This window comes from Bos indicus, chromosome 11 (genome assembly GCF_029378745.1).
Source record: "Bos indicus isolate NIAB-ARS_2022 breed Sahiwal x Tharparkar chromosome 11, NIAB-ARS_B.indTharparkar_mat_pri_1.0, whole genome shotgun sequence".
In the NCBI taxonomy this organism is placed as follows: Eukaryota; Metazoa; Chordata; class Mammalia; order Artiodactyla; family Bovidae; genus Bos; species Bos indicus.
This window is the reverse complement of record NC_091770.1, coordinates 102772244-102785057: the sequence shown is the minus strand read 5'-3', so window position 1 is coordinate 102785057 and position 12814 is coordinate 102772244. Positions and strand designations below refer to the sequence as shown.

General features: G+C 58.7%; 1 protein-coding gene across 1 annotated transcript; it reads right to left on the bottom strand.

The window, feature by feature from the left end:
* Window positions 1-3266: 3266 nt before the first annotated feature.
* Window positions 3267-12310, bottom strand: CEL (carboxyl ester lipase). Its single transcript, XM_019971077.2, has 11 exons — window positions 12053-12310; window positions 9783-9933; window positions 9583-9705; window positions 9185-9382; window positions 8481-8611; window positions 8218-8325; window positions 8000-8117; window positions 6066-6252; window positions 5363-5566; window positions 3959-4156; window positions 3267-3664 (listed from the first exon to the last, which is right to left on the bottom strand). The coding sequence occupies exons 1-11, from the start codon at window positions 12116-12118 to the stop codon at window positions 3349-3351; spliced, it is 1800 nt and encodes a 599-aa protein (XP_019826636.1). The 5' UTR covers window positions 12119-12310; the 3' UTR covers window positions 3267-3348.
* Window positions 12311-12814: the final 504 nt, after the last annotated feature.

Sequence of the window (12814 nt, the reverse complement as noted above, 5' to 3'; positions counted from 1 at the left end):
GTTAATGCTTAATGAGTATAAAGTTTCTGTTTGGGGTGATGGTTGCTCAACAGTGTGAGTGGAATTAATGGCACTGAATCATCCTTTAAAAAATAAAATATTGATTTAATATCTAATTAATATTTCAATACATGTTTATAAAAGTAACATTTTATGTTATATATATCCCAATTAAAAATTTAGAAAACTTCCTTGAAAGCTGCTTTTCTACAGCTTTTGAGGAAGACGGAACATTTTCTGCTTATCTCATTGGAGTTTCTTTTGACCACCAGTCTACCACTTGTAGATGGTTATAGATGGTTGGATGGCATCACGGACTCGACATGAGTTTGGGCAAGCTCTGGGAGATGGTGAAGGACAGGGAAGCTTGGCATGCTGCAGTCCATGGGCTGCAAAGAGTCGGACGAGACTTAGTGACGGAACCACCACAAGGGAAACCTCTTGTAGGTTTCAAGGTCAAAGTCTGGAATTCCATCAGCACTAATGGGGAGAAATTGTAAACAGATTAAAAAGTGAGAGGAAGCAGGCCAGGGGGGCGATTATCAGCCAGGGACTATGGACAGGGGGAGATCTGCATTCACCCAACTCTGGGGCCCCATGATTGACCCTTGACCTCCTGGAATCCCTGTCTCTCACCTCAGAATTCCTTTTCCTGCTCATTTCATATCTGTGGCAAGTATTTGTGACGCAGCTGTTAAAGCCACAGCTGGGCCTCATTCCTTAAGCGTTTCGGCTCCTTGTGAGCTGGGATTTCCAGCAACTCTAGGGTTTCTGCAACTTTTAAAAGAATTTTATTTTTAATTGAAGGACAGTTGCTTTACAATATTGCTTTGATTTCTGCCATGCATCACCATGAATTAGCCGTAGGTGTGCGTATGTCCTCTGCAACTCTTTACACGATTGTTTTCACCTAGGATCTCGCTAGGAGGTCACGTGCCTCTCTATGTCAGGCACTTGGGGCCACTCATCCAGGCTGTCATCTGACAAATCCCGGGTGAGCGCTGGTTCTCCAGGATAAGGGGGCTCATTCCTGCCAGTGAAGGACCCCTACGCTGCCCTTCTCTGGCTGAGACAGAGTCAGAGATCGTGTAGTTCAGAGGTCCACCGTCTCGCACAGTCACCAGTTTACAAATGCAGTCGTGTTGGTACCAACTTTATCCTGAAGGGCAGCTGGACTGGAGCCCTTCGAGCTGCACCCCTCGGATGGCTGCATTCTTTGTCCAGGTCTATGTTGTGGGTATGTCATGGGGAGATGGGAGGCTTGACCCTTTTCTGTGGGAAAGGCTGAAAGATGAGGTGTAGGGGGCAAGGGATGCTCCCAAGACTGCCAGCCCACAGGCACGCTCGGGAATAGCCTTGCCCATGAATATCGAAACACCACGTCTCATCAGGGTGGTGAACAGACTCTGACCAGAGCTCCCCTGCGTGTCCCCTCCAGGCTTCACCCTAATAGGAGCTAAAGGGTCATCTCTTGGCCCAGCAGGGAGACTCCAGGACCCTGGACTGGCCTCTAGCCTGCACCTCGGTAGGTATTTTCTGCTTCATGGCCTGGAGAAAGCCTGGAAAGGCAAGAGCCGGACGAATCACAAGGTGTCCCCACGGCTGCAGGGGTGTCACCCAGACACACGGCCAGGCTCGCTTCTGCCTCGCTGTGTCTGTGCAGCGTGGGGACTGGGCACACATTCTGATGCAGCCCAGCCCTCCCGGGATGTGATTTCCTGCATGACAGGCACAGCTGAGCTGTCCCCCAGCGCGGGAGGGAAGTGCCATGTCGCAGGATAGTCCAGGCCCCGAGGAGGCTCCTGAGAACAGACCCCGCAGGTACAAACACTTCGTTTGTGGCAGAGGGCAGGTAGATGGCATCCTTGGCTCCATCGGCCGAGAGCAGGGACGGGCCCCAGGAGAGCCCGCGCTGGGGACATCTCAGTCTTTCATACTTGAGAGCCCTGGACCGACCAGGAAGCCCAGCGCAGACAAGGTGGTCACGGGCCAGGCTGGTGTGCCTCCTGCTCCCCGGGGGGCTGCGTTTGCCCCTTGTTCAGCTCTGCTGCCTGGGGCCACAGGACTCACAGCCCAGGCTCAGCCCATCGTCTGTGGCTGGTGAGTGTTGAGGCTGGCTGAGCATGGGTTGAACATTTTCCAAACATGGAGCATTTCAGAAGGGAGTGGATTTATTAAGAACGAGGAGTAGAGATCAAGTGGGCACAGTGAGCGCAGTGACCTCCTGACATATCAGGGAAGAGTCGACAGTTTTCCTGAGTTAATAGCAATTCTTAGAGCCTCGAGACAAAATTCCTGCCGGAAGGTTGGCATTAGGTTATTGGTTAGGGCGCTAAAGGGTGCTCAGTGGAGTGGGCATCTTTGCCTAAGGGGGATCCAGGAAGAAGCTTGTTAGTGATCATCAGGGCCTTTGGCAACAGTTACACAGGGGCTCAGTCGGCTTCAGAGGTGATCTTGGTCCTGGGCTCCGCACCTGCGGCCTCGGGGGCAGAACTCACCAGGGAGGGAGCCTGGGGCTGGCAGCTGGCTCTGCTGCCCCACGCACCCACCCAGTACCCTGGACCCGCTGGTCCCTCACCCCCACACCACAGTGACCACAGAACAGTCGAGAGGAGGGGAGAGAGGCAGCCCCCTGGCCTTGTTGCGAGCACTGGCTTTGGAGTCTTTGGGTTTGACTCTTGCTCTGCTGTCCTTGGGCACATACCCAGGCCGGATTCCCAGCGGCGGAGACGACCCTGACTCTGCCCTCTGCCCCTCACCCCCTCACAGGGCACAGCCCCACGTGCGTTCCTCTTGCGACCTTTGCTCCTGTCCTTCCAATGCGATGCTCTGTCCTCCAGGACGTGGAGCCACCTGGAGGCAGAATCCAATTCTCTCCTCCAGACTCGAGTTAGAACAGTGGTCTTTCCCCACGCCCCAGAGGACCTGGGCGTGGCTGGGCTTCGGGGGTCCAGAGGCAGCCCCCCCTGCAGAACCCAGTTTTTCTCTTGGCTGTGGCCCCGCCCACCCTCGGGAGCAGAGCCCAGCGCCCGGGAGCCGACGGCCTTTCATGGGGGGTCCACACCTTAGTCCCAGTCCTAGCCTGATGCTTCACTTCTATGGACCTGTTTCCTCCTCTTTAAAGAGGATGGTCCTGCTGGCTTCCTGGGCTTGAGGGCTGACGGATGGGGGGAAACACCTTGGACCAGGCGCCTGGGTCTCGTGATAACTGAAGACCCCGTTTTCCTCCAGCTGGGTCTTGGGAGCAAAAAGAGACGCCAGAGAGAGATGGTTGAGGCTTTATTCAGGAGGCACTTGGGAGGGAAGGTGGGCCCTGGGGTCTCCTGTGGCCCCTGGAGGCCAAGGACATTAGAAACCAATGACGACAGGCATCTGAGCCACCTCAGAGTCACCCGCAGAGGGTTCGGTGGGAGCCCCGGAGTTGTCCGCTGGGGGCACGGGGCTGGCCTCAGAGTTGTCCTCGGGGGGCAGCAGGCTGGCCCCCGCGCTGGTCACCGTGGGCAGGGCCTGGTAGGTCTGGGTCCAGAACTGCAGGTAGTTGGTCCTCAGATGCAGCTTCATAGAGTTGCTGTCCATCTGCTTGTTGATTTCCAGGTAGTTGTCATCTTCCAGGGTGTAGGGATCCCAGTTTGCGGGCACTGTCGAGTGGCCCGTGTTAGGGTCCCTGCAGAGCAAGAAAAAAGGCTGGGTGGCTGGGTCGGGCCAGGGGGCTCACAGGAAGCTGGAGACCCCCATCCCCTGCTCACCTGGGCAGTCTTCCACCCTCTGCCCCATGGGCACTTCCATGTCTCCCAGGCACTGGTTGGGCACGTGAACATCCTGGGGCCCAGTCGGGAGCCCTTGGCCTCACATGGACGGGGTGCCCGGGCTCAGGGAGGGTAAGTGTTTAAGGAAACAGGGACTGAACCCCCAGCCTGCAGGGTGATGTGGACAGAGGCCGTCCCCACACTTGCCTTACCCAGTTCTGGCAAAGTTGGTCCAGTAGGCAATCATGGCCTTGGAGACAGTCCTGTCTTGGGCCCGGTAGCCCAGGGGGGTGGCGAAGGGCTTCCCGAAGACATACTGGAGGTCATCGGCGTGGTCAGCCCCCATCCACTTGGGGTAGATGGGCATCCGAGACGGTTGGGAGAACAGGTAGGTGTAGGTGTTGGCGCTCCTGAGGAGGGAGGGGAGATCACCCAGGTTGGCAGGGTGCCCACCTGGGGCCGCCCACCCCAGAGATGGGCCCCAGGGGAAGGCCGTGGGGGAGTAGGGAAGGGTCTGGGCAATTCCCATAAGACTCAGGAAGGGGAATTCCCTGGCAGCCCCGTGGTTAAGAATCAGTGCTTTCAGTACCAAGGGCACAGGTTCAATGCCTGGCTGGGGAACTGAATCCCACAGACTATGCAGCAAGTTCAAAATAAATACATAAAAAAAAGACTCAGGAAGGATCTGGATCTTTTCACCCAGGAGAAGGAAAACCGTGGCCCAATTTTTGACTTCATGGATTCTACAATTTCAAGTGCGTTTACACTTGGCCTCCACCAACGGTATAGAGGCATCTTCCTTCATAATTCGGTATCGAGAAAGGTTGTTTTTCTCTGCACATGAATCTATAGTCTTGATTTGATGGGACAAGGTAGGTTGCGTCCTCGGTTATTTCCTTTTGGCCCTGACTGACAGGAAGCTCCAACCAAATTTATTGCTGAGTTTTCATGCTAGATTTCTGTGTGTGTGTGTGCTCAGCCATGTCTGACTCTGCGACCCCATGGACTCCTCTGTTCATGGGGAATCTCCAGGCAAGCATGCTGGAGAGGGTTGCCATTCTCTCCTCCCGGGGATCTTCCCGACCCAGGGATCGAACCTGTGTCTCCTGTGTTGGCAGGTAGATTCTTTACCACTGTGCCACCTGGGTTCTAGGTGAAATTTTATCTTCCTACTTTTTAAGCATCCCTAGCTTATTTTTCATTTTCGTTGGCTATTATCACATAGAGGGTTTAAAAGTGGCCACAGGCTTGTTCTGAAAGTTGTCAAATTTGAAACCCACCGCAGAGAATATCACCCAGCAGCACTGCCCTCCAGACAGCTTGTGGATGGAAGGCCGACTCAAGGACTTTCTGACGGGGAGGGCCGAGGGGTGTGGGAGAGCGTACAGGCCTGGCCTGGGCCGGGAGTCACAGGAGGGTTCGGTAAAGCCCCCGAGCTGAGGCTGGGAGGATGGGCCCTCTCAAGGCCCGTCAGGCCTGGCAGACAGCGCAGGCACAGGTGGGGACCGACCCTGGCTTTGCCAGGCCTCCTGGACTCCTGGGAGCTGCCCGCCTCGAGGCCTCGCTGGGAAGGTGTTTGGGATCCCCGGTGGGCCACCCGCGCCCACCCTCCTCACTTGGCGTGGCTCTTGTGCTGGGCCACGGCAATCTTTGTGGGGATCAGGAAGAGGATGTCAGTCTCCAGGTCCACCATGGTCTTCTTCCTGGTCTCCTGGGATGAGTCCTGGGCCCAGGGCTCGGTGTACACCTCGTACGTGGCATTGGCACCTCTGAGCCCCTTGGTGACGGTGAGCCCGCTGACCAGCTTATAGAAGTCCTCCCTGCAGACAGCAAACGAGCACTGGACCCTCCACCCCCTGCCCACAGGAGGGCATCTGACGCCCTGAGATTGCAAGATTGAACCAGTCAGTCCTCAAGGAAATCAACCCTGAATATTCACTGGAAGGACGGATGCTGAAGCTGAAGCTCCTGTACTTTGGCCACCTGAAGTGAAGAGCCGACTCATTGGAAAAGACCCTGATGCTGGGAAAGATCGAGGGCGGGAGGAGAAGGCGGTGACAGAGGATGAGATGGTTGGATGGCATCACCAACTCGATGGACATGAGTTTGAGCAAGCTCTGGGAGATGGTGAATGGACAGGGAAGCCTAGCGTGCAGCAGTCCATGGGGTTGCAAAGAGTCAGACACGACCGAGCAACTGAGCACCAGTAACACCAAGGCAGCATAGGGCCACAGACGGCCCCTCCCCACTCTCATGGTGCCGACTTCCTCATTCGGCTGCTGCCACCCCCGCCGCACCCCCTCCACTTCCCCGGCTTACTCCGTGACGTCCTGTTTGTTGCTGTTGATGGCTGGCACGTCCATCCCGACAAAGAGGTGGCCGTCCATGTCATTGGTGCCCGCTATGTAGTCGACGTCCGCGGCGTTGGCGTACAGGTTGACGGGGTCATCAGGGATGAAGTCTCCATCGATGACGGGGACGAAGGACAGATAGTGCAGCTTGGGGTCTGGGGGCGGACAGCAGCAGGTTCCAAACCTTCTGCTACCCACCTGCGCCTGCCCCAGACCTCCAGGGCAGGAACTGACTCCATCCTGAGGCCACCAAGGAGCTGCACCTCCTTTGATGGAGACAGGGGCTCCTCGGCTTCAGCATTATTGACCTTCCGACCTCTTCATTCTATGTCATGGGGGCGCCGTCCTGCGCAGTGTAGAGTGTTAGCAGCCTCCCTGACCTCGACCCACTAGACGCCAGTGGTGCTCCCTCCCCGGCTGCGACCACCAGAACCGCCTGCAGGCTCTGCCATGCGTTCCCTGGGCGCAAAATCCCCCAGGACGAGGAGCGCTGGTCCAGGCGCCGGGCCTGCTCTCTCACTGCAACCTGATGCCCTTCTCCTCTCCCTGTTCTCTCTCTCTTTTTTTTTTTTTTTTGGTCCCTGTTCTCTTGCTCTCTTGAATCAAGAAGGAGGAAAGTCTAGAAATCTTGGAGGGGACCGTTGGAGAAAGAGGTGCCCCCTCTCTGTGGCAGGTTCCAGCGTGTCAGCCAGAAATGGTGTGAGACCCCTGAACTGGCCCCAAAGGACCGTATGCCCTGTCCCCATTAGGCCTGTCCCGTTTCCCCTCCAATTCAGCTCAAAAGAAAATACAGTCACATTTCTGCAAATCCATGACTACTGCTACCAGGACACCAACATCCAAGTGCTCAAGTCTCTTATATAAAATGGTGCACTATTTGCATACAACCTACCGACATCTCCCCATATACATATGTGTGTGTGGCTCCTCTGTCCATGGGATTCTCCAGGCCAGAATACTGGAGTGGGTAGCCGTTCCCTTCTCCAGGGGATCTTCCCAACCCAGGGATCGAACCCAGGTCTCCCGAATCGCGGGCAGATTCTTTACCAGCTGAGCCACCAGGGAAGCCCAAGAATACCGGAGTGGGTAGTCTATCCCTTCTCCGTCAGATCTTTCCAACCCAGGAATCGAACCAGGGTCTCCTGCATTGCAGGCAGATTCCTTACTGAGCTATCAGGGAAGCCCTGCGATGGGGGGCAGGGGGGACCGTGGGGAGGGCGGGAAGCCAATTCAAGTTTTGCTTTTTGGAACTTCCTGGAATTTTTTTAATGTTTTCAGTCTGCAGTTGCTCGACTCCCCGGACGCGGACCCCTCAGATATGCAGCTGGTCTGCATCTTGGGCCGAGATGTTCACGTAACACTTGGGGTTCACTTCACATTAGGTCCAGACGCAAACGATGGCGTCTGCATTGCACCTGGCCTTGGAAGGGGTGAGAGAGAACGATCGCTTCCTGGGTTGATGAGACTGACACTTGCAGGATTTTGCCGCTGGGCCCCTGGCCTTCCTGGGGTACAGAGTAGCAGAGCTGGAAGGGGAATGCTGCAGCAGGTGTTCAGGAGATGTTTGCTGAATTCATGAGTGGAGGAAAGAATGAATGCTTATCTATGTGCAGAGGCTGTCTTGATCTGGGGTCCATAAATCTGCTGAAAATCATGCACGAATGACCGCCTATGTGTGCATGGTTGGGGATGGGGCCAAACTGTTCTCCAAGGGGTCATGACCCACCGAAGACAAGAGGAAAGACACCTCCCCCACTTCCAGCCATGGCCACAGAGGCCTGCCAGGGCAGGGGTGGCAACGAGCTGCCTGGGGACGCCAGTGAGCTGGTAACAGAGCCAGGATGAGATCCGGCATCCAGTGGGAAGCCCCCGGGTCCCCAGCCCCCAGCAGCCCCTACTCACATTCCGTGCTTCCCAGGGGCAGCTTATAGGCCAGCGTCAGGGCACGGGGGTCAGTGATCTTCAGACACCCAGCCATCTTGCTGGTGTCGTCCACGGGGCAGCCCACCTTCTCTGCAATCTGGGGGTTGGGGACAGAGAGGCAGTGCTCAGGTTGCTGGACACAGGGTCCAGAAGAGAGTGAAAAGGAGGGAGGCCCCGCCCCCAGAGCGCCCCCTTACCCTTTTAGCCCAGAAGAGGGGGTCCTGCTGGATGGCCCAAGGGCACAAACCCACTCCACTCTGGCTGATGGCTCGCTTGATGAGGCCCTTGTTGTAGGGAGAGAGGGTCTGCAATACAGAGAGGTCCAGTCACCCCCTGTGCCCGCCTGTCTGCAGGGCTCGGCCAGGGACACCCCGACGGAGGCGCCCGTCAGCCTTGCTTCTCCCCATCACCGTCGACTGCCTCCCACTCCTTTGAGTGACCCCTTTAGGGGCCTCCAGACCTGCAGAGAGACGCTGGCGCCTCCGGCCGACTCCCCAAAGAGGGTGATGTTGTCGGGGTCTCCTCCGAAGGCCTCAATGTTCCTCTTCACCCAAGCAATGGCCATGTGCTGATCCCAAAGGCCATAGTTACCTGTGGGTGGGGCAGGAGGGCTTCCTCAGGGGGCTTGGCCCACATTAGGCGCACAGTCCATGTGGGTGGGATGACATCATCCCTGATGGCGTGGAGACCCTGTCCAGCCCCAGGGCGGTGCGTGCTGTGTCCCCAGGAGGCTGGATGGGTGGGTGCTGGGGGAGGGGAGTCTCAGGCCGGGGGAAGGGGAGCTGGAGGCCGGGGGCTCAGCTCTCTCGGTCCAGCCAGAGTCCCTCCAGTCTGTCCGGGGAATTCTGTGTTGTTCCCCGCCCCGCCCCGAGGTGCCCCCTGGGTGTGCCACCCCCTGTGTCTCTCAGTGGCTCCCACCCCCACGTCTCTTGGGGTCTGGCCAGCTGGCCGGCAGCCTCTTCTCTTTCGCTTCAGCTGCCAAGCGGCTCCTGTGTCTCACGGTCCAGCTCCAGCCCCCCTCATTTAGCAGATGGGAGGCTGGGCCCTTTCTGGGGGACTGTGGGGAACTATCTGGGGATGAGGGATGCTGAGGGGCGTGGCCTCTGGGCTCAGAGCTCAGAGGCCAGGCACACTGGCTCCCCCCGCCTGGTGCCCCCGGCAGACCTGGCAGGTTGGAGTCCCCGGTGCTGAGAAAGCCCAGGGGCCCAACGCGGTAGTTGAACGTGACCACGATGACGTTGCCCCGTGTGGCAATCTCCTCCCCGTCGTAGAGGTAGTTGCTGAGAAAGTTGGCCCCTTGGCTGGCCCCCATGAGGAAGGCGCCTCCATAGATCCAGATCATGACGGGCAGGTCGTGGGAGACTGAGGGGGAGGGGAGCAGGCTGCGTGATGCCAGATACACCCCTCCGACACCCCCACACCCCGCCCACGTCCTGCCCATCCCCCCACCCCATCCGATCTGTGCTGAAGTTCAGCTCTGGAGCCCCGAGACACAACCCAGGGGCCGGAGCCAGGCCTCTGGCTGCTTGGGGAGCTGGAGGGCGTGGTGGGGGGGGACGGACCTTCCTTCCTGCCCTGGGGGACCCAGATGTTGAGGTAGAGGCAGTCTTCATTTCCGTAGGTGCTGTCCTGCGTGAGCGTGGCCTGCAGGCACCGTTTCTTGAAGCTCTTGGCCTTCAGGGTCCCTGCGGGCGGCCGGAGGGGCTGGCGTGAGGGTCGGCCCCCCAGCCTCGGGACCCGGCCCGCCCTCACCTGCTCCCACCTTGCCAGCCGGGGTGTCGCTCGGGCTTCTCCAGGGCCTTGGGGGCGGCAGCGAAGGGGATGCCCTTGAAGATGTCAACAGAGTCGCCAAAGAGGCTCAGCTTCTTGTTGACGCCCTCCACGAAGCCGCCTTCGGTGTATACGGAGCCCAACTGGCCAGGGAGGGGAGAGTTCAGGGGGGCTTTGGCTGGTGGGCCCCCGGAGGAGGATAGCCCCCCTGCAGGCTCTGGGTTCCCAGAAGTTCCCCCGAGACAGCTTCCGGGAAGGGCCCACCTGCATCTGGGACCGAGACCCCTGCCACCTGCTCACATTGCTGGAGGAGCCGGTTCACTCCCCATCCCACCCCACCCCACTCCTACCCCTGGGGTGTCCCGCTCTCTGAATCTCAGAGGAGGCTGGTTCAAGCCATGAGTCCGCACTCAGGGAAGCATTCCAAGGAGGCTGGGACAGGTGGGGTGGAGGTTTGGATTCTCACCATGGCTGCCTGTGACCTTGAGCCTCAGTTTACCCGCCTGTAAGATGGGTGACAGCACTACCCCCCTCGTGGCCTGTCGGCTTGTCCAGCTGCCGGCAGTGGTTGGCCGCCTAGGGACGCCAAATGGTTCACGCCCAGCAGTAAGCTCCCTGATCAGCAGGCCCGTCTTCCTCCGCCCCTCATCTCCCCCTCGACTGAGTCCCCTCAAATCCTCACAACCCCTGTGCTTCAAGCTGGGACAGACCCCTGCCCACCCAAGGTCGCCAGAACTCCCATTGAGCTGGCGCCAGATGGGTCAAGTGTCCAGCCCTCACCAGCGGCCTGGGGGCTGGCGTCCATCAACCCACTTTTCCTGAAGGGAGCTGAGGCTTTCCCGTTTGGAGTTGCTGCTGGGCAGCTCCTGTCTGGCCTCAGAGCTGGGCCCTTCTCTCCCAGAGCTTCGCCGCCTGATCTGGGGGGAAAGCAGGTCCGGGCTTTCTGGATCTCTCCTGAGCTAGGTTCCAGGGGGGCGAGAGTGGGCCAGCCCCACATCCCAGGCCTGACCAGATCCCAGCCGCTCTCTGATCTAAGTCTGGGCTGGGAGGGGCCCCCTGCCTCGCTGGGGCAGGGGGAACAAAGTTCCAGGCCGGGCTGGAACTACAGAGAAAGAAGCCAGAAGAAATCCCTGCCAGATGCCCTGGGAGTTGGGCCCCTGTCTCTCCCATCCCTCCATGCTCCAGGCGTTTTTTCCTGAACAGCCTCCCGGCTGTTGGGAGAGGGCACTGGGGGGCTAGGGATTGACAACTCTGTGTGACTGAGACCGGCCTGAAGGCCCCCCATGGTGGACAGGGCATGGGGACCCTGGCCATGTCGGCAGCGTGGGTAGGGGTGTCGCTGGCTGCTGGAACAGCACAGAGGAAACCAGGACCTCCTCAGCCCCCAGGAAAGAACCCCCCAGAAGAAGGAGAGCGGCAAAAGGAACCCAGGACCAGGGCCTGAAGCTCTAGGCAGCAGGGGTCTGAAGAGCAGGCTGAGGGGTGGAGGGACCAGCCTGCGGGATGCATGGGCCCCTAACCGGAGCCCTGCCAGAGCACCCACACCATCTGCGTGTGGCTGTTGGCTCCGTCCTGGAAATGTCTCCCTGCCCGGGTGCTCACACCCGCAGGAGGTCAGTGAGGGTGGGCAGGGTTGGCTGCCCCAGGAGGGTTGGCTGGGCCTCCTGACTTGTGTCTGGGCAGAGACGCTGTAGCAAGCAGGTGCTGGAGGAGCAGGAGATGGAGGTTACACCAGGAGCCAGACTCCAGGTTTGGACTAACGTGGGTTCCAGATTCCTGCTTGGCTACAGTGGCTGTGTGATATTGGGCAAATAGCTTGTCTGCTCTGGGCCCCCGTCACCCCTTCTGGGAAAGGGGGACCACACTGACGTCTCTAGACAGACGATGGAGCCAGAGGGGGGTTGTGGGTCAGGTGGCTGACTCAGCAAGTTTGACCAGTTACACTTGAATTTCAAATAAACAACAATATATATATTTTTAAGTGTATGTCCTAATCATTGGGTGAAACATACACCAAAATTGACTCATGGTTTATGTGAAATTCCAGTTGAACTGGATATTCTGTATTTGGCAGCCTGAGTCATCCTGCTAGAAATGCAGAGTAAGTGCCCGGGAGATGCTGTTAACAATGGTGGTCGGGTTCTGCCAATGACTCTCTGTCTTCCCCCTGCTGGGCCCTGTCCCCAGGTTCCAGGTCTGGCTTAGTGGAGGTGAGAGGGGGCTCCCTCCCCTGGCCGACCTCTCAGCTGGGCTCTTGCTTACCTTCGCTGCACTCGCTACTGCCAAGCAGCAGGCGAGGCCCAAGACGGCTAGCTCCCAGCGCCCCATGGTGTGCGGCTGCCTCTGCGACACCTGCCCTCGGGGCCTGCGGGTATTTATGGGGCTGGAGGCAGCCCAGAGCTTCCCCTCCTCCTGTCACTGGCCCTTCCTCCAGGCTGGCCACACTCCAGGTGGCGTACCTGGGGCCAGGGGACAGCTGCTGTTTCCAGCGGGGCTCGGGCTGGGCCAAGGTCACACGCAGACAAACACGTCACATGCACACACGTGCGGGGATGGTCTGTCTTTCCCAGGGTCCTCTGCGCCCACGTGACCTGGTCCCCACAGGGCACCTGTGCAGGTGACTGCCTACTGGGAGCCCAGGCAGATGGCAGGGCGGTGGGGAGGGCAGGGGCTCAAGGACTGGAGCTTGGCTGGGTGCACAGTGCCGACAAAGGACTTGCTTTTGCCCTCAGGGAAATGGGCTCGCTGTGTCCCTGTGCCCTGACTGCAGTTCAGCAGAGGCCGTTTACAGGGTCTGGGCCTGTGACTTCTGGGACAGAGCTGGCCATGGGCTACCGGGCGGCTGGTATGGCCCCCCGCTGGTACCCAGGGTGCGCTGGGTGTCTGTACAGTGTGAGATGGGGTGAGGGCTGAAGCAGCGCCAGGTCGTCACCAGGCAGCACAATGCTCGGAGGCGGGGACGAGACTCCGGTCCTGCCTGGAGGCTTTCCCCAAGGAGAAGGAAGGGCCAGGCTTTTCAGCCAC

Coding starts and splice junctions, on each gene's coding strand:
- CEL (XM_019971077.2), bottom strand. CDS start 12,118: ATGGGGCGCTGGGAGCTAGCCGTCTTGGGCCTCGCCTGCTGCTTGGCA. Junction 9,383..9,582: donor CCCCCAGGGCAGGAAGGAAG/GTCCGTCCCCCC, acceptor CCTCCCCCTCAG/TCTCCCACGACCTGCCCGTC. Junction 3,665..3,958: donor ACCAACTTTGCCAGAACTGG/GTAAGGCAAGTG, acceptor CTTGCTCTGCAG/GGACCCTAACACGGGCCACT.